Source organism: Balaenoptera physalus (assembly GCF_965194825.1).
Source record: "Balaenoptera physalus genome assembly, chromosome: 15".
NCBI lineage: Eukaryota > Metazoa > Chordata > Mammalia > Artiodactyla > Balaenopteridae > Balaenoptera > Balaenoptera physalus.
In genome coordinates this window covers 75083095-75104847 of record NC_138894.1, presented here as the reverse complement: position 1 = coordinate 75104847, position 21753 = coordinate 75083095, and the positions used below count along the sequence as shown (strand labels likewise).

General features: G+C 38.6%; 1 protein-coding gene across 23 annotated transcripts in view; it reads left to right on the top strand.

The window, feature by feature from the left end:
- CLIP4 (CAP-Gly domain containing linker protein family member 4) overlaps nucleotides 1-21753 on the top strand; it is an 87353-nt gene that overhangs the window by 47674 nt on the left and 17926 nt on the right. For 17 of the 23 annotated variants that reach the window (XR_014253735.1, XR_014253736.1, XR_014253737.1 and 14 more), the window contains exons 15-16: nucleotides 6116-6188; nucleotides 12378-12503. Coding sequence is in view for 6 of the 23 variants with exons in the window: in XM_082426143.1 (XP_082282269.1) it covers nucleotides 6116-6188; nucleotides 12378-12503 (199 nt within the window). In the remaining 17 variants the exon portion in view is untranslated. Of the gene's footprint in view, nucleotides 1-6115; nucleotides 6189-12377; nucleotides 14699-15640; nucleotides 19022-21753 lie in introns of those variants that run through there. The other 6 variants (XM_082426141.1, XM_082426139.1, XM_082426142.1 and 3 more) reach the window with 3 other exon arrangements.

Below are 21753 nucleotides of genomic sequence, written 5' to 3'. Positions count from 1 at the left end.
CAATTTTTTCTTTCATGACTTGTGCTTTTGGTGTTGTATCAAAAATGTCACCACCAAACCCAAGGGTACCGTGATTTTCTCCTATGTTATCTTCTAGAAGTTCTGTAGTTTTGTGTTTTACATTTATATCTATGATTCATTGAGTTATTTCTTGTGAAAGGTGTAAGTCGATGTCTAGATTCATTATTTTGCATGTGAATGTTTAGTTGTTCCACCATATTTGTTGAAAAGGCTATCCTTTCTCCATTGAATTGCCTTTGCTCTTTTGTCAAAGATCAGTTGACTGTGTTAGTGTGGGTCTGTTTCTGGGCTCTCTGTTCTGTTCTGTTGATCTGTTTGTCTTTTTCTTTTGCTAATACCACACTGTCTTGATTACTGCAGCTGTATAGAAATTCTTCAAGTTCAGTAGTGGACTTTGATCTTCTCCCTCAATGTAGTGCTGGTTATTCTGGGCTTTTTGCCTTTCTATATAAACTTTACAATGTGTTTGTTGATGTCTACAAAATAATTTGCTGTATTTTGATTGGGATTACATTGAATGTATAGATGAAATTAGGAAGAACTGATGTCTTAACAGTATTGAATTTTCCTATCCATGAACATGGAATGCTTGTCCATTTATTTAGATCTTTGATTTCTTTCATCAGAGTTTTATAATTTTCCTAATATAGATTCTATACATGTTTTATTAGATTTATACCTACCTGTTTCTTTCTTTCTTTTTTTTTTGGTGTTGATGTAAGTGGTATTGCTTTATAGTAATTCTTTTTACTTTGTATCAGCCTTCTGGTGGTTAAGTACTTGCCTAAAAAATCTTTTTCTAGCCATTGCCTTAATCTTTCTATGTTCTCTTGTTTTTGGAATATCTTCTAAATAGAATATAACTGGATTTTACTTTTTTTAAAAAGAGACAACCTTTGTCTTTTAATCTGAGTTTCACCTATTTGCATTCATTGTAATTAGTAATATATTTGGATTTATTTATGTTATTTATTTGTTTTCTAATTTTTCAACTTTTTTGTACTTAAGTGTTTTTCTTTCTTGACTTCATTCTGGTTATATTGCTACCCCCTCTTTTTTCCATTTAATTTTCTACTTGTATAAAAATTACATTCTGTGAATATGCTTCTTAGTAATTACTCTAGGTACTTTGACATACATACTTAGCAAAGCCTAAAGTTAATCATTATGTTTACTCCTTCTCAAATGATAGGAAATCCTTAGAAACTGAGTTTCTATTTTGTTTCCCTCACAAATTTCACATTAGTATAAGTTTTTATATAATTGATATTTATTTAATTTGCTCATACGTATCAATATTTACTGATATCTTTCGTCATTAATCCTCAGAACTTACACTTGAAATCATTTTGTTTCTACCTCATCTATATTCTTAAATATTTTTTTTAGAAAGGGTCTATTGGTAGGAAACTCAGTTTTTGTCTGTCTTTTCTAATGATAGTTTTACTGAGTAAAAGTAAAAATTGGTGCAATTTTTATTATAGTTTGAAAGCTGTTTTCTCCCTGCATGTTGACAATATAATTCTTCTGCTTTCTGTCTTCTGTCAAATTTTTGAGAAATCACCTATCAGTCTGTCTAATCCATACCATTGTAAGTGGTTTATCTTTGCTTTTTGACTGCTTCTAAAGATCTTCTCTATTTCCTTTGTGTTGTACAGTTTTGCTATGATTATGTCTAGGTGGAGATTTCCCTTTGTTTATTCTGTTTGGCGTCTTGGGTCTTCCTGGATCTCGGAATTAGTATCTTTGATTAATTCTGTAAAAGTCTTGCCCATATACTGAAAATATTTCTTCCTTCATGCTCTTTATTATCTCCTTCCAAAACTCTGATGAGTAGTATAGTCCACTTTTTCACTTTCCCATGCCTCATTCATATTTTTCACAACTTTGTCTCTCCAGACTGCATTCTGGATATCTTCAGAGTTATCTTTCTGTTTCTTGATTCCTTCTTCTGCTATGTTTATTCTACTGCCTAATTCAGCCACAAAGTTTTTTAATTATAAATTTTTCATTTTTTTTTCTTTTTGCAAGTCTGTTTGGTTGTTACTTATTGTCACTTATTCTTTCCCCACATTTTCAAGTTTTTCTTTTATGCTATTAAACATTTTAAATATTGTTACTTTTTATGTTTAATAATTCAATATCTGAAGTCTTTGTGAGTCTGACTCTGCCATCTGTTTCTGTTGAGCCTAACTTGTGGCATCTTCTTTCCTTGTGAATTTTGTAATTTATTGTTGTGAAATGCTTATTTTACTTAGAGTTTAATGTATGGGAATTCTTTTAAGCCTGGGTTGATGCCTCTTGAGAAGATTATACAGGTGTATCTTGTTTTATTGTGCTTTGCTTTTTTTTGCTTCTCAAATACTACGTTTTTTACAAATTGAAGGTTTGTGCCAACTCTTCATTGAGCAAGTCTATTGGCGCCATTTTTCCAACAGCATTTGCTCACTTTATGTCTCTGGGTCACATTTCGGTAATTCTCACAATATTTCAAACTTTTCCATTATCATTATGTTTGTTATGGTGTATCTGTGATCGGTAATCTTTGATGTTAGTATTGTAATTGTTTTGGGGCGCTATGAACCACGTCCATATAAAATGACAGACTTAATCGATAAATGTGTATGTTCTGACTGCTCCACCAACTGGCTATTACCCCATTTCTTTCCCTCTCCTCGGGCCTGCCTATTCCCTGAAACTCAAAAATATTGAAAGTAGACCAACTAATAACCCTACAATGGCCTCTGAGTGAAAGGAAAGGTTGCATGTCTCTCACTTTAAATCAAAAGCTAGAAATGATTAAGCTTAGTGAGGAAGGCATGTCAAAAGCAGAGATAGGTCAAAAGCTGGCCTCTTGTACCAAACAGTTAGCCATGTTGTGACTGCAAAGGCAAAGTTCTTGAAGGAAATCAAAAGTGCCACTCTGGTGAATGCACAAATGGTAAGAAACAGCCTTATTGCTGATACAGAGAAAGTTTTAATGGTCTGGACAGAAGATCAAACCAGCCACAGAATTCCCTGAAGCCAAAGCCTAATCCAGAGCAAGGCCCTAACTTTCTTCAATGCTATGAAGGCTGAGAGAGGTGAGAAAGCTGCAGAAGAAAAGGTTTGAAGCCAGCAGAGGTTTGTTTATGATGTATAAGGAAAGAAGCCATCTCCATAACCTCAAAGTGCAGGGTGAAGCAGCAAGTGCTGATGTAGAAGCTGCAGCATGTTATCCAGAAGATCTAGCTAAGATCATTAATGAAGGTGGCGCCACTACACAATGGGTTTTCAACGCAGATGATACAGCCTTCTACTGGAAGAAGATGCCTTCTAGGACTCTCATTGCTAGAGAGGAGAAGTCAGTGTGAGGCTTCAAAGGAGAAGCTGATTTTCTTGTTAGTGGCTAATGCAGCTGGTAAATTTAAGTTGAAGCCAGTGCTCATTTACCATTCTGAAAATCCTAGGGCCCTTGAGAATTATGTTACATTGGGACTTCCCTGGTGGCGCAGTGGTTGAGAATCCGCCTGCCAATGCAGGGGACATGGGTTCTAGCCCTGGTCCGGGAAGATCCCACATGCTGCGGAGCTACTAAGCCCATGGGCCACAACTACTGAGCCTGCGCTCTAGAGCCCGAGAGCCACAAGTACTGAGCCTGCGTGCCACAACTACTGAAGCCTGTGTGCCTAGAGCCCGTGCTGTGCAAAAAGAGAAGCCACTGCAATGAGAAGCTCGCACGCTGCAACTAGAGAAAAACCACATGCAGCGACAAAGACCCAACACAGCCAAAAATAAATTTAAAAAATAATAAATAAATTTATTAAAAAATTATGTTATATCTACTCTGCCAGTGCTCTGTAAATGGAACAATATAAATGGAACAATAAAGCCTAGAGGACAGCACATATATTTACAACATGGCTTACTGAATATTTTAAGCTCACTGTTGAGACCTACTGCTCAGAATAAAAAAAGATTCCTTTCAAAATATTACTGCTCATTGACAATGCACCTGGTCACCCAAGATCTCTGATGGAGATGTACAATGCGATTAATGTTGTTTTATGCCTGATAACACAACATCCATTCTGCAGCCTATGGGTCAAGCAGTAATTTTGAGACTTCCAACTCTTAGTATTTAAGAAATACTTTTCGTAAGGCTACGGCTGCTATAGACAGTGATTCTTCTGATGGATCTGGGCAAAGTTCATTGAAAACCTTCTGAAAAGGATTCACCATTCTAGGTGCCGTTAAGAATATTCGTGATTCATGGGAAGAGGTCAAAATATCAACATTAATGGGAGTTTGGAAGACGTTGATTCCAACCCTCATGGATGACTCTGAGCGGTTCACGACTTCGGTGGAGGAAGTCCCTGCAGATGTGGTAGAAATAGCAAGAGAGCTAGAAATGGAGCCTGACGATGTGACTGAATTGCTGCAATCTCAGTAAAACTTGAACAGATGAGGTATTGCTTCTCATGGATGAACGAGGAAAGTGGTTTCTTGAGATGAAATCCACTCCTGGTGAAGATGCTGTGAAGATTGTTGAAATGACGATAAAGGATTTAGAACATTACATAAACTTAGTTGATACAGCAGTAGGCTTTGAGAGGATTGACTCCAGTTTTGAAAGAAGTTCTACCGTGGGTAAAATGCTATCAAACAGCATTGCATGCTACATCGAGAAATCATTTGTGAAAGGAAGAGTCAGTCGATGTGGCACACTTCACTGTTGTCATGTTTTAAGAAATTGACACAGACACCCCAGTTTTTAGCAAGCACCACCCTGATCAGTCAGGACCCTCCACCAGCAAAAAGATTGTGACACCGAAAGCTCAGATGATGGATAGCAGTTTTTAGCAATAAGGTATTTTTTAATTAAGGTATGTGCATTTTTTTTTTTGGACATAATGCCACCGCACACTTAATAGACTACAGTATAGTGTAAACAACTTCTAGATGCACTGGGAAACCAAAAGATTTGTGACTCGTTTTGTTGAGATATTTGCTTCATTGTGGTGGTCTGGAACTGACCCTGCAATCTCTGAGGTACGCCTGTGTGTACTTCTGCCAGTTGCCTAGAGGCACTGCCAACTTTAGTTCACGTTCTCTGCAATGTTGTTGTTGTCTTTATATTACACAGATAAAATGAATTTGGCTAACGATCACAAATTTTGAGGGGAGAAAATTTTGCTTTCTGTACAGTGGAGTTGACACAGCCGCTTTCCTTTGTGTTCATCTGAGTGGTGCTTCATTTTGTTTCTCATTTAACTTTACACTGAGGATGAGCTGCTTGGGACCCTTGCTTTTGTTAGGGCCCCATCCATCTTCGCAGGCCCCAGCTTCTCTGGAGGGCAGTGTAGTCCTGGGGTACAAGGTGGTTAGATTGCTGTGGGGGAAACCTTTCATGGTTTCTCTTTTTTGGTTTTTGGCCTCTTTGGAATTGTGCCACTTGTATGAGGTCAACAGTGTTTTTTAAAAAAATTATAGTTGTTTTAAATTATACTTGCTTCATTCAAGAGATTCATTCAGCACATCTGGTGTGCCATAACTGCCAGAACTGGAAATCCCATTCTTTTTTAAAAACATCTTTTAAAAAATTTACCTTTTGTGAAGTCTTTTTCTTTTTTTTAAATAACTCTGTCGTTTGGGGATGCCAACAATCATAAGCTCTGAAATTCTTTGTTCAGAATTTTATAAATGGGGTATATTTAGTGGTAGTGTTTTTTTAAAACATTTTTATCCTTTTTTTTTAATACGATTTATCAAGATTATAATATTTGAGAGTAAAAAGACTAAGCTTTATCAATGTATAATTCGATTTCATTTGGTTTTCAGGAAAGTTTATAATAAAAACTTCCAAAAGTAATGTCATGATCTTAACTTATTCATGTAGTGCATAGTTTGATGAGAAAGGTAAGGTAACAATCATCAAGAAATCTAAACTCCTGTTACATTCTATATGCACTTATTTTCTTTGCTTTCTGTTTCCAAAGAAACAGCACTTGGTAAAATAGAACGTCTGTAGAAGAAATGATAAAAGATAACTTTTAACAAAGACTGTGAATTTATGATTTATTTTTCCTCATCTGACCTTAACTTTCATATTTAGGTTTTAGGAGAAGTTTCAGTACAACTTCTGCTTCTTCCCAGAAAGAGATTAACAGAAGAAATGCTTTTGCCAAGTGAGTATTAAGAAGATTTAGAAAAACACCTTTCAAGATGAACATGACAGGATTCTGTGAAGAAAGAAAAGTGGGATTTTGTATCTTTTACATTGCGTGGTAGAATTTTAACACTTAGGAAAAGGTGTGATGAGTGGGTCAGTGAGAAGAGTTCTTCCTCCCTCCTTTGCAAGCTCAATTAAAAATGTCACCAGTGACTAAAAGTAGTATACGGAATATATTTTCAAAGAGGTTTAGTACTGTTAATAAAAGTTGGAGGAATTTACATTCTCTGTTATCATTGAATAGGGTGGATTGATTTTAAACTCTGTTTACTTGATTAGTCAGAGAATTTATTTAATATTTTGGGAAGTCCATAAAAGAAATGTCAGGCCTATTTGCATAAGGTAATCTTACTATTATTTAAAAAAATACTCCCATTTCCTCTTGTAGAATATACTGCTCCCTTTTTGGTTGTTGTTGTTTCTTTGTAGAGAGAACCTCCTTTTCTCTTTTTCATTTATATTGCTATTTATAGACCTCAGACCCAGTTTACTCCCCCTAATAGTTTTCTGAGACTTTTAGAAACTTTTTTACTTTTTGAGGAATATGAGGCTCTTCTAGGCTGATTAGGTTAAGGAGGTGTTTTGTTTTTTTTTTTTAACATCTTTATTGGAGTATAATTGCTTTACAATGGTGTGTTAGTTTCTACTTTATAACAAAGTGAATCAGTTATACATATGTTCCCATATCTCTTCCCTCTTGTGTCTCCCTCCCATCCTCCCTATCCCACCCCTCTAGGTGGACACAAAGCACCGAGCTGATCTCCCTGTGCTATGCGGTTGCTTCCCACTAGCTATCTATTTTACATTTGGTAGTGTATATATGTCCATGCCACTCTCTCACTTTGTCACTTGTTTTGTTTTTTTTCATTTTAAATCCTTCCAATTAATCTATGAACAATGCCCTGGGGGAAAAACATCTAGCTGAGTAGGGAAGTGTACTAGTTGTGGGGCCCTAGAAGCCACTAGGAATCATAGCCCATGCAAGAGAACTTGATGATCACATGAGCAACAGGCCAGTAGTTTATATAATAATCTGGCATGAAGTTACTGGGAGGCCTCGCAAAGATCTGAGGTTTCACTTGAGAACCCTGACGGGTCCTGAGGCACTGTTAGGTACTGTTTAGCAGAGTTGGGTGGGTTTTGTCTTGTTTTTTCCCCTTCCTCAAAACCTCTGCCAATTCTGAGATTTTAAAATTGGTCTCCTCACTTGAGTAGCTGAAAGAGTTTAAGGGCAATAACTTTATGCTCCAGTTTATTGAAGATATTCAAGAGTTCTTAGGCAGAATGGAAGAAATTACTAAGAAGAGGCAAGCAGGATATAAAGGATTTTGAAGGGGGAAAGGTATCAAAATCAGTGTCAAGATGTTGGTGAGTGGAAGAACATGATACAGAGAAGCGAGGGAAGGAGAGAGAAATCTGAACCTTGGGAATTATACAGCAGATATGGATATGTACAGGATGATCTGTTGACATGAGAAGGAAATATCAGTACTTCTGTTGGTTTTCTTTGAAAATAAAAATAAATGAAGCTTTACTGATACTTCTACAGATTGACACTAGTACCTGTTTTAATAAATATATACATACTCTTATTGAGGATATATAATCAATTTAAAACTTATTTATTTTTTACTTAAACACTATGTGACCAGATGTTTGGTGATCAGTGTTATAAGAAACAAAAGAAAGACTTTAGGTGTTTAGACTTGAGGTCCTAGGAAACCTGTCCCTGATCTCAGGGGTAAGAAACATTGTAGTGATTGGATGACCTTCTGCTGAAGCGACAGAGTTGATTGTATATTTTGCTGTTTTTAATCTGGAAGCATGATGTATTCTGAAGACTGTGGGTTAAAAAAATGAGTTTATTGACATTTGTCAAACCCTGTGCCATTTTCTTGTCTATTCATATGGAAATAAAAGATACTTCCAGAAGAAACATGGAAAATATAGTCAGAGATGATGAAAATCCCTGGGTAAGAAACTGGAAGGAATTGGGGCAAAGGGCATGTTTGCAAAAGAGGGCTGAGGAAAGGGAAGCAGCAGCCGGCTGTGCCGTTTTTGAGAAAGAGCAGATGTGCTTCTCCAGTTGGCTTATTGGGGTGGTGGTGATGAACACCTTCGTTCAGAGGAAAAAATGATGGAGGGGGTGTTGGAAGCAATTCTTCTGTCTTCAGAATTCTTAGTATATCTAATACCAAGCATGGGGGTAATAAACATGGGGAGCCTGAGATGTTAGCATAGGCGTCACTGCCACCTGGTAGGCACAGGCATCCTCTCTCACACTGTCTGCATCCAGCCTGGGATCTGTAGCTCACCTGTTGCTACATCTCATCTCCATCATTACCAACTTAGCTTCTCCCCGTGTTTTCAGAGTGCGTCTCCTGAGAGTCTCCATCGGGTCCTCTCTGTGGAACCTAGCCTGTCCACATGATGTATTTGGCCAGCTCAAATTTGAATGTGTTTGGGTAGAACTCATATAACCCAGTTGGCTGCAGGTTCCATCATTTCATGTCACATGTTCTCATTTTCTGCCTGTCCCGTAAAGCTTTTGAATTCTCAAATGCGGAATGAAGTCCAGATTCATTGGCATAGCATGTACAGGCCTGCCTGTTTCTCTGGACTTATCTCTCATGGTAAAATCCTCACAAGTGACAATTTGCTAAACTCTCTGCGCTGTTCAAAAAAAATTTTTTTTAAGTTATACATAATATATTTTGCTCCCATGACTATGTCTGCTTCCCTTTTCTGTCTGCTCGTCTGTCAGATTTGTTCAAGTGTCACTTCCTCACTGAAGTGTCTTCCCTGGGACCTTGAGTGAGGATAGATTTCTCCCTCTTTTGTGCCCCTTCTGCTTTGTACACGTCTTTATTGCAGGATCTGTAAGGTTTTACAGATTACTACGCACAAGTTCCTGGAACCTAGCTCTGGACTGCCATTTCATAGGTGATCCGTTAATGTTTTTGAATGAGTAAGCAACGCTCTCAAATGTAGTGTAATTTATAAATTTCTCACTTCCCTGGGCTTTTAGAGCTTTGACATAACTTCAATCAAATCATTCTTATTGGAATGTTAAATCTTTACCCAAACTATTAAGTTTTGGCTTGGATATCGAGTTCATTTATTACTTATTTCTTTCTTTAAAATTTTTTTGATTATGAAAGTAGATTGGACAAAATTTGAAAAAATTACAATAAACTAAATGCAGATAAAGATCATCTATAATTTTATCACCTAGATGAGATTATCACTGTTAGCATTTTGTCATATACTTCTCCAACTTTTTTCTAATGCATGTATCTGAATATTTAAGCAGAGTTGGACAAATCATACTCTATATACTCTTTGAAAGATTTTCCCCTTAACATAGCCCATAATAAGAATAATTTTATTATTATTCTTTAATAAGTTTACTCAGTGTGACTTTTGCAGTGTTTTTAAAGACTGTGCTGTGCTGTGATATGAAACATTTTTATGGCATGATAATATGTGAAAAAAAACATATTAACTAATAGTAGATGCCATACTTTTTAAATGCATGTCCATCTCCCTCCCTCCCCACCCATGTATGTCTGTGTGTGTTCAGATGAATAGCTTTATTTTTTTCTAGTTCTTTCTTTTTTTTAATTTATGCATTTAACTCTTTAATCTCTTGGGGATTTTTAAAATATATAGTGTGTGGTAAGAATCATATTCTTTTCCAAATAAATGACCAAGTTTTACAGCATTCCTAATTAGAATGTTCACTCCTTTCCCACTGATTTGAAGTTTTACTTCTTATCACATATGAAATAATTACATGTATTTTTCTAAAATATCTTCTCTGTGTCATTTAAAAGTACATTCTTATGCCAAGGCCACATTGTTTTTGTTTTTTTTAAATTTATTTCTTGGCTGCATTGGGTCTTTGCTGCTGCATGCAGGCTTTCTCTAGTTGCGGCGAGCAGGGGCTACTGTTCGTTGCGGTGCACGGGCTTCTCTTTGCGGTGGCTTCTCTTGTTGAGGAGCATGGGCTCTAGGCACGCAGGCTTCAGTAGTTGTGGCACGCGGGTTCAGTAGTAGTGGCTCACGGGCTCTAGAGCTCAGGCTCAGTAGTTGTGGTGCACGGGCTTAGTTGCTCCGCGGCATGTGGGATCTTCCCGGACCAGGGATCAAACCCGTGTCCCGTGCATTGGCAGGTGGATTCTCAACCACTGCGCCACCAGGGAAGTCCCCACATTGTTTTAATTATTGTAATTTTATAATTTAACATAATGGCAATGTAAATTTTGCCATATTATTATTTTCCAACCTTTTCTTAATTATTAATACCCATTGCGGTTGTGAGCAAGAGCCTGGCCTTTGTGCTTGACAACCTTGCCTCTGAACCCCAGCTCTCCTCTTTACCATCTCTCTGACCTTAGGCAAATAGCTTGATTTTTCTTAGTCTCAAATTCCTCACTGGTTTGGGTGAGGTTGGATGAGATAATATATGTGAAGTGTTTGGCACATAGTAAGTGCTCAGGAAATGATAGATACTGTCATTATGTGAAATTCAGAGTAATTTCATCAGGTTGCAAAAAAAATATCATTTTGGGGAGGATTCATATATATATATATATGTTTCTATCCAGGAGCAAAGCTTTTTCATTTTTCTTTTGTATATTCTTCAGTAAAGATTTATACTTTTCTTACAGGTATTATGTATTTCTTTGTTAACTTTGTATTTGTGCATTTGACGTGGTAAATAATATTTTTTTCCATTACATTTTATTTATTTATTTATTTAATTTTATTTATTTATTTATTTATGGCTGTGTTGGGTCTTCGTTTCTGTGCGAGGGCTTTCTCCAGTTGCGGCAAGCGGGGGCCACTCTTCATCGCGGTGCGCAGGCCTCTCACTATCGCGGCCTCTCTTGTTGCAGAGCACAGGCTCCAGACGCGCAGGCTCAGCAACTGTGGCTCACGGGCCTAGTCGCTCCGCGGCATGTGGGATCCTCCCCGACCAGGGCTCGAACCCGTGTCCCCTGCATTGGCAGGCAGATTCTCAACCACTGCGCCACCACGGAAGCCCCCATTACATTTTATAACTAGGATTTATCAGATGTGGCATAGGACAGGCTTTGGACCCCAGTTTTCCTACCCATAAAATTAGAGTGCTCTTCCTTTCTCCAGGGTCGTTAATAGGAAGAAATGAGACACGGTGTGTGGTAGTGTATTTAAAAATACGGAGAGTGAAATAAAATAGAAAACAAGCAGGACGCAGACTCTGCTCACAGTCGGGCTCCTGCGGTTTTGGTAACAGGTTCCGAGGTGTCTCTGCTCTGGGGCTGGGGGAAGGGCTTCTCTTGGAGGAGAGGTGGCGTGGACGGTGGGTTGAAGGCTCCACTGGTGGCGGTTTCTGGATGACTGTTTTGGGAGGTCTCAGGTCATAGGACAAGCTCCTGGGCATGTTTCTGTTTTGGGCAGAGTTGGCTACTTCCCGGGGACAGCGGAGGAAGCCCTGGGCAGTATCGGCATGAGGCCTTGGACGGGTTCCACGTGTGGGTGCCCAGTAGTTGTGTCATCAGGTCAGGCTTGTGGCGGTGCTAGGAGGCAGTGCCTTGTAAGTAATGTTTTGTTGTAGAGAAAAGGGGAGGGATCCTGCTCCAGGCAACTGAGATCCTTCCTAATGTTAGTGGCAGGGAGAGTGGCAAACCCTTAAATGTAACTGGAGTTCATTCATGGAAGGGGTGTGTGTGTGTGTGTGTAGTTTCTAAAGTTGTGGATTAACAATTTTTAAAAATGGTTTTCATGTAAAGGAATATTTGAAAGGTGAGCAAAATGTAATTTTATTTACCACAGCCAAAATACTAGGTTCTTTTCTTTTTGCTTTGTCAAATAGGTATAGGTGTATGCTATTTTACCGAGGGCATGTGCATATATAAATTGCTAGTGAAATCTTAAATCCAGATTAGGGTAGTGTTAAAATAGCCAGAAGAGAAAAACGTTTTAATGTTAAAGAAAAGTATATCCTAATATTGCTATTTAGAGTAAGAAAGATAAAGTTGTGAACATAAAGTATGCCCTTTGGTGAATGACTTGCGAACCTGGCTGTGGAAACGAATACGGTGAATTGCATCACGTGGCTTTCGTGCGTAAGAGTTTCTCTGGCGTTCCCTCTGCGCAGGTCGAAGCCCGCTCTGCGCCGCAGCTGGAGCGGCAGCACCACGGCCGGCTGCCTGGAGGGGAGTGTGCGGCTGCACGAGGGCTCCCAGGTCCTCCTCACCAGCTCCAGCGAGATGGGCACCGTTAGGTACGTGGGCCCCACTGACTTTGCCTCAGGGATCTGGCTTGGACTGGAGCTTCGAAGTGCCAAGGGAAAGAATGATGGGGCAGTGGGAGACAAACGCTACTTCTCCTGCAGGCCAAACCACGGGGTCCTAGTGAGGCCCAGCAGAGTGACCTACCGGGGGATAAACGGGTCAAAGCTTGTGGATGAGAATTGCTGAGTTAAACTTCTACAGTATTAAATGAGCTCACACACACACACACACACACACACACACACATAATGTAAAATAAAGAGTCCATGGCAAATGGTTTACTTTATTTAGCTTTTAGCCGTTATTTAAAATTTGAAAATAGAGCTATCTTCATGAAAATCATTATAACAATTCAGAGACTCCTTTAAAAAGCTAGAAATACGAACTGTGGGAATCATGGTTCTCTTAAAACAATCTCAAAATAAGCCTTTTTTTTTTTTTTTTTTTTTTAAAGATTTAAAGCTTTAGACCCAAGAGAATTCTGAGACTTGGGAAAAAATGTGCCATTAAGTGACTGACTGATGTTGCTTACTCTGTCTCATTTTTGCACAGAATAGTGGATTTTCCATATGCCATAATTGTGAAGGTTTTCACTAGCCTTGGTTAACCTAAGACGTTCACATGACCTTTTTCTGTCAAGTATTTTTGGAGTTTTTATTTCTTTCTGTACTAATAAGGACGGTAAGAGAATAATAGCTGTGTGGCTAGGTATTTTTCATGTCTTTGGGTCAAGTTATTTGCCCTTCCAGGAATGCCTCACCTACAGATACGTTAGAACTGTAGGTAGGGCATTCCTGGAAGGGGCTCTGGAGCTCAGCCTCGTGCCCGCCGCCAGGTTCTAAAGCCGCTCTTCCTCACCCGGGGTCACGAGCTAGCTGGTTACCAGAGCTACAACTAGAACGTGGGTTTCCTGACCTGTGGCTCGGGCTCTTTCCGCTGTACAAAGCATGTCATCTCAGATCTTTCTTTTGTGTTAGTGACTGCCTCATCTGGAGGAACCACAAAAACCCATGATTAGGTTTATGAATTCAAGTCACAATTAGAATTTTTTGCACGTGCTTAATTAACTTCCTTATGGGACATATCTATAAAACACACACATATGAAGCACTTTTAAAATAAAACATGATGCACTTTCCTCTTTGTGGAGAATTTGCCATCATTTCCTCCAGGGATATGAAAAACATTAAATTATATTTATGACAAGAGAGCAAATTAAGATGTGTTAAGAAGAATGTAGTAGCTATTCATTTAAATGTTTATGGTTTCTTGATTTTTTGTGTTATTATTCATAAAACTGGTGTTGCGTTTGCTGTTGTTGCTGTTTTTATATTTTCAATTGTTGCAGAATTCAGCCTGTTATAAAGCTGCAGAACTATATCATGTTTTTATTTTCCTTTTGAGCACATGTTTAACAAACTAAGCTTCATAATAGAGTGATGTAATAATGCAGAACATTTATGTTGTGGATATGTATTGAAGTTTGTCCTGTAGGTATAAAGATATATCTTTTATTGTAGATATTTAGACTCTAAACTACCACGGAAATATTGGAACAGTTTGCTTTATAAGATAAAAAGCATCCTTCAAAATGTAGCTTGCTTTGTGCTTTAGAAATAATACGTTGAACTATTTTGCAATATACTATTTAAAATCTAAATTCTCTTGCTTTGCTGCGTTTTTAAAAAGGTGTGAAATTTCAAATATTGCTAGAGCTATTTTCCTGAAATACATTTGCAAAATAAGGCTGCTTTGTAATCAAGGAATATTTTTGATTGAAGAAAGTGACTGTACTGTGATTCAAAAGTAAACTTATTTTATTATATAGTTTATTTCTTAAAAACTCTATTTATACCTTACCGTGAAATCCATGACTACACTGAACTTGGTGGTCCATAATTCTTCCTGTTAAATATAAAACCCTGTAAGTTAGTAACAGTAATGCCAACACTGAATTTATTTTGAGGTCAGAGAACCAATTGTTCTCATATTTAGATTAGGATTACTGAATCCATGTAATGTGTATGTTTTACATATACTATACGTAAAAATTAGGTGTTTTCATTTGTGTTTTGCTTATGTCATTCAAAGTTCATGTCTTGAGCATTAATAAAAAGGGAAGCTGTTCTGGTTTGGAGTGGCATGTTGTCACTGACCCTGCCTGCAACTCTCCTTTTCTCAGGTACTCAGAGTGTATATGCTGTGTAGTTCGCTTTTTTTCTTCTTACAGTAATGACTTGGATTTGTCCCATCGTTACCCTATAGCAGTGGTCTCCATCCTTTTTGGCACCAGGGACCGGTTTCGTGGAAGACAATTTTTCCACGGACCGGCGTGGGGGGATGGTTTCGGGATGATTCAAGCACATTACATTTATTGTGCACTTTATTTCTATTATTATTACATTGTAATATATAATGAAATAATTATACAACTCACTGTAATATAGAATCAGTGGGAGCCCTGAGCTTGTTTTCACTTGCCACTCACTGATAGGGTTTCGATATGAGTCTGCAAGGAATTGACTTACTGTGGTCTCTGTGCAGTCACACCTCTCTGCTAATGATAATCTGTATCTGCAGCCGCTGCCCAGCGCTAGCGTCACCGCCTCAGCTCCACCTCAGATCATCAGGCATTAGATTCGCATAAGGAGCGCGCAACCTAGATCCCTCGCATGTGCAGTTCACAGTAGGGTTCGTGCTCCTATGAGACTCTAATGCCACCGCTGATCTGACAGGAGGCTGAGCTCAGGCAGTAATGTGAGCGATGGGCAGTGGCTGTAAATACAGATGAAGCTTTGCTCGCTGGCCCGCCGCTCACCTCCTGCTGTGCGGCCCAAGGGCTGGGGACCCTTGTCCTATAGAGAGTCTTAAAAAGTACCATGCTTCTACTCAGCAAATAAAGCTATGTTTTTAGCTACTCTCCAATTATATTGTTTTGATGGAAGAGAGCCATTTAAGAAAAGAATGTATTTCTGCGGTTTTCTAAAATTGCTTAATTATCTTTTATACCAGTGGGATTTCATGTGTTTATTTAGGGTAGGATAGAAAACCTTGAGTTTATAGATTTTAAAATATATATAAATAAGTATCTACATTCTACTAAAAGGCTTTGTTTCTGTATTTTAAGGTAATTTGATGGGAGTATTTTTTAAGAGCTTAAAAGTGTTGAGATACAGACGTTTGTGGAATCTGAGCTGAGGCTTTGTAATCTCCGTGAGTCCCTTGCGCTGTCCTCTCCCGAACTCCTTATCCCCTCTCATGTGTCATTTTTCTCCTTAGCGTTTACCACCCTTGGTCATGCTACAACTTTTTGCTCATTACTTGTCCTGTCCCCTCACTGGATTGAGGGATGGGTTTTGACTGTTTTGTTCATCATTTCATCCCTAACACCTGGAATAACACTTGGCACCTACTACATGCTCGGGAAACATTTGTTAAATGAACAGAGGCAGTGGAGGCTGTTGATGGTTTAAAGTAGAGGTGTTGTCTCACCAGCTTCAGCCAGGTGGGCTTGAGAGACCAGGCCGTGGGATGCGTAAATTTTGCTGGGTAGGGGAGGACAAAGGACAAGAAAGGTTTGAGTCATGGTAGCCCAACTTTACCCCAAAATAGTGACATGAAGGAGATAGAAGGATATTGGGTGTCAGGGGTAGAAAAGGGGGCAGGAAAGACACAGTGGGGTCACCTAACTGCCTATCTATTGTCCCTGGGGCTGGTTTTGAATTTCTGTTGTGATATGATGATAATTTAGGGAACACAGTAACGTGTGGTCTAACACAGAGAGGATGAACTGGATCTCACCCAGGTGTGCACAGCATTGGTTTCCGGTGCCAAGCATTTTTATTTCAGAGTTTTATTTTGGACCTGCCTATTTAGACTATGTGATAATATTATTTAAGCCATGTTGACTGAGGCTAGAGACCTAATGTGTTAGGAATCATTCTTAGTTAAGAAATGGATCTAGTAATTTTAACCGTTCACTGGATATTTGTTATCTGAATGACCGACTCAGAGACATAATATGTATCACCACATGGCAAGCAAGTAGGAGAATTTATTTTTTATTTTTCTTCATGCCCTTTGCTTCACTACACTTATTTGTAATACAGACACAGTAGTTAATACAAAACTCACATCACATATATTTTTAGTAATTGTTTAGTAATATCCCTTGGTACATAGGCCCTTATTTACAAACAATGTCACATAAGCTGCTTGAATATACAACAGACATTCTTAGTGGAGCTTATGTGTGGGCTGAACAAGTTAAGTAGGTCGTGTTAAGATTTTCTTACCAGCAGAGTATGATGCCTTTGCATAGGCAAAAAGAATTTTTTCTAGCAAAATTTTTGCCAATGCTCCTTTTTACAGAAGGGAAAAAGAAGTTTATGGGGAGGAATTAGGGTAGATGGGCACATGTTACTGACAACAATATATTTTCATTATGCGTGGTAGAAATGAAACTTCTTTTCTGCTTGTAGCCTTTTCCCTTGACGAGAAAGGCACCAAGCGGTGTGGGAACCTTTTTCCTCTTGTCCCTTTAGAATATCTTATAACCAATAGAATTTTCACGATAAAGCAGCAGCAGGTCTCATCATTTTTCAGTTCAAATAGGGAAGTGTGGTCGTGGTGCTGCAGAGGGGCAGTAAGTTCTGAGTTATGTTAGTAAAGATACTCTAGGTGTTTAAATTGAGACTATTAGCTTAAAACATAACCTGTCCCTAGTGATCACTGCTGTCATTTGACAAATGATCATAAATATGGTTTTAATTTCAGCTCTAAAATCCTAAATGAACCCAGATGTCAAGTTTGTTGCTCCTGTAGATAACGCAGGTCCTTACACTCAGGCACACCTTGTATGCCTCTTTGTCCTCGGAGGAACTGGTCTTAGGATTGGATATTTAGTCGGAGTTGTTTGAATTGGATAAATGAAATTAAATAGGGAGTACCAGGAAGCTACTTGTGCTGAACTAAATTTGAATTTTAAGCATTCCTAAAGTTTAGGAAGTTTAAATATCCAGATGCTGTGTTCTCCTTGACCTGTGTTGATCTCATAGAGGTTAAGTTCTTTCAACTCCAGCCTGATAGAGGTGTTACTCAAAGTACCCTTACCTTCTTGAAGACTGGACTATTTTTCACATAACAAATCAAATTAGACTGACATGGAAATGAATCATGTTAAAATTACATGCACAGCTTCAAGCCATTCTTTTTATTCTTTCTCTAATATGACTTCCAAGATTCAGCTTAAATCTCAGTCAACAGTGTTGATGACATTGGCTGTCCCTGACAGTTCTTGTTATGAAGAATAGGTGTTACTATGCAATATCTTTGGGAAAAGTATCCTAAAATGGATTTTAAAATGAATTTTAATCGTCATAAAAGTCCCAATTGATGGCAGGGGAAAGTGGATTTTGTATTATACACAATAGAGAAGAGGATTAAAGTGAAAATTTTCAGTCTCCTTTATTGAACCTGCCAGTAAAAATGGATTTCTAGTAAGAATTCCAGTAGATTATATGTGTCAGTTAAAAATGTTGTGATTTTTCTCAAGCGATCTTTTCTCTTTCTTGAAGGGACTAGGGCTTAGGGAAGTAAGAAATAGCATGAGATTTCTTGAGGTCTCACTTCACACTCCTTGGTGTGTGACAGAGGAAAATTCAGTGTCATGTTCTGCTTTAGTTTCTTTTATAAAACATCACCGGCTGCTTACTGGTACATACATGAGGAAAAAGAATTTGTCCTTAATCTTGCTTTACTTACTGAGAACTGTGAAATACCACATAAATATTATTTTGAAATAATGCAAAAATATTTAAATTGGTTTTTTCCCCCTCAACTATTAGATGCACTAAAATGTAGACAGTTGCCTGCAGTTGTCACAATCTTCTCTTTTGGTCTTTTGGTGGGGCATTTGAGTTGGCTATCTTTTGGGGATTCCCTACTACTAGATCCACTATAACACTATATAATTCGGAACAGGTTTCCAAAAATTGCCCTCCAGTGGCAGTGGGTGTCTCCACAAACCCGAAAAGAGGGATTCTCTCCAATCCAATGGTGACTGGGAGAGAAGACTCCTGTTATTAGCGAATTCCTCATCATAATGGTTCCATGATGCTTGTTCAGAGATGCCTGACTCCACAGACACTGCCTGGTCTTGAACGTGTGGCTTATCCTGGGCTTTGTTACTCTGGGAATGAGCACTGACAGCAAGTGCATCAGATCTGTCATCGAGTATTAGGTGTGGTAAAAGATAACCTTCAAGTGATAAGTTGCATGATTTTACTTTGCTAATAAGGTTGCCACTGTAGCAAATGTAATAAAAGAGAAGTAAGTGGTGCCATGGTGAGCGTGAAGGTCATTAAACAGACATGATTCTCATAGTCCTGTGTCAGCTTTGCTTTCAGGAAACCACCCCAGATAGCAACCTCATTTTGCTATGTTAATGATTTTGTGATTTGTTAAAGAGATCTTTGAATAGAACAATAAACAGAGAACTGATGCTAAACTTCTTTCTGGTCTGCTTTTGTATAAAGATTAAATATAATTTGGCTCACTGGGATTGTGCACTGAATTAACTGGCTTTGGCTCTGAATGAATTAAGGGTCTCTCCCACACAGACGCACATGCGCACGCACACACCAGTCATGTCCTACCAACTGTGGGCCAGATGTTGGGATTTACCTTACACAGAGGTGAAGTCTTACAGAATCATAGACTTCAGAATCAAAGGAAGGGGGCCTCTGAGACCAAACTGCTCATGTTTTTAAATGAGAAAGTGAGAGTTTAACTTGCTCGGGTCATGTAGGTAATTGCTGTCTAATACCTACGCCCTTAACTCCTGCTCAGTCTGCCTGCTGTTTCTCAAATAATTGACGAATGCTAAACCATGCAGAATATTATAACCATCTGAGGTTTTAACAGTCCGATAGTCATCTATACTGGCAAATAACCTCTCAAGATGTAAACGCTCTAGGGAGCGTTAATATACTAGTTGCTAAGGCTTAGTGAGTTCATTTAGTAAGACTGCCTTTCAGCTAACATCGGCTGAAAAACACCTACCCAACGAGCCTTTTAGTGATGGCGGGATAACTAATTGTGAGCAATTGCTTTCAAGGAGGCAGTAAGGCCTTAGCAGATGAACGGAGTGGGGCAACCGCTGGAGCACGCGTCAAGCGGAAGGATCTGAGGAGTGGACAGCGGACGGCGCTGCAGGCAGACCCGGTACCTGCGGTTCTCCTACCCTGGTGGTGTCGTCTTTACATGGAAGGGTTACACGCTTGTTTACGTTTACTGAACAGCCGAAGCGGGGAGAGTCATCGCTCTGGTGCTGTGGTTCGAGTCTGCCCCCAACTGCATGCCGTAGTCTTTTGTTGCACTGAGCTTTTCAAATGTTTCAAAGTTGTTAAGCTAGGGCTAAAAATAGCTTTGTACTTGAGTGGTGCATTAAAACTTAAACACACCTACTCAGGATACCAAATCAAAACAGAATCTTAATAGAAGCCTTACCAGTTGTTCTTGATAATTATCTTTTATTTTAGGGCATCTTGTGGAGGATTATGGGAATGCTGGTTTCTGTTTTGTATGTTCACACAACAGCATAGGGAACCATCTGCTGCAATGAAATTAGCAAAGTCAAGTTGTATGTTCTTTGGGGACCCATTTAAAAGGTCATTAGCTAAAGACAGATTGACAACACACTTCATACATTTTATGAATTTTGTCATAGGAAGTCTGTTATTCAGAGCAGTCTAAATTCATAAGCATCATGGTTTAGGTCTACAAAGCTCATATGAATTTTAGTCCTACTATTACTGGAGAAAAATCTAGCAAAATAGCCTTATCCCTTAGAATTTCTTAGTGGTGTGCCCTGTGAATTTGGATGTAAAAGCCTCATATTTTATGGACTAAAGTTAATCTGTGGTTACATAATATCTTACAGCTGTAGAGTTTACCAAGCACTATATAGAGAGGCCAGAAATTTTTTAAAAAGAATTCATCAAATGGGTTAAATAGCTTCCTTTGATGCTTATTTTTTAACACTAAGTGTGGTAGAGAGTCTTTACATTCTTCTTTTGCCCTGAAAGGACTTGGTTCTGGTAGGGTTCTTGCTACTGTCATTAAACAAGTGACAGGCAAAGCCAGCGTGGCACAGAAGGGGAGCCGGGAGGGCCAGACGGGAGTGGTGGGGAGGGCAGATGAGTAGAGACACACGCTGACTGTTGAAATTCTCCCCACACCCAACCCAAATCACTTGGGAATTCAAGAGGTGTGAGAGGGAGTGCTTGTGCTTTCACACAATTTATAATCTTCCTGAGGGTCAGTGAGAAAGGGAAGTTATTATCCTCATTTTGTACAATATATGGAGACACTGAGGTATAGACAGGTCTGATAACCCAGGGAGAGCCAGGACTCACATCCTAATGGGCTAGAGAATCTGGTCTTTCAACTACTAAGTATACCTTACTCTTTCTAAAACATAAAGTTCATTCCTGCTATGTTGATTTGCTATAATTTTGAGGTGCCACATATTGGCACTGGTCATTCCTCACAAATTGCTGATTTCCCAATGGAATGATTGTGAACTTCTGATGAGCTTCTTTATAGACATGGAATAAGAATAATTATACTAGCTTATGATTTAATTAACATAACATCTACAGACTTTTACTTGTGCCTGTTCATGTTCTAGGTGGAACTTTGCATCATAATTAATAAATATGTGAGTCCACAGCATCTGTACAAATTGCTGGAGCCACATGGCTGGAGCAATATCGAGTGTACAACAGTCCAGGTTAATACGGTGCCAATACATGGGCTTGCAGCGAGTTAAATAAAACATCTTGAGGACGTCATATCTCAGTGTGGAGCTGTTTATTTTCCACGTATACAAGCTTTTAAGATTGGACTATCATTTACATGAAAATTGATACCAATAAAGATGATTAGAGAGAATCAACAAATCAATCTCAGTGGTAGTAAGGCACAACCTGAAAATGTAATGGATCTGTAGTTTTCAAGAAGAGAAAGGGATAAGATTTTTTCCTTGTTAATGAAAGAGTTGGCTATTTAACCACATAACATGCTCCCTGTTTCACTGGTTACTGGTGTTACAAATATAAAATGAAATTGTTCTTCTCAGTTTTGACAGCTTCTCTGTCATCCTTTTAGGAGAGTGTTTTTCAAAGTGTGATTCTTGGACCCCTTCAGGTGGTTTACAAATTAGACTAATGTTTATAT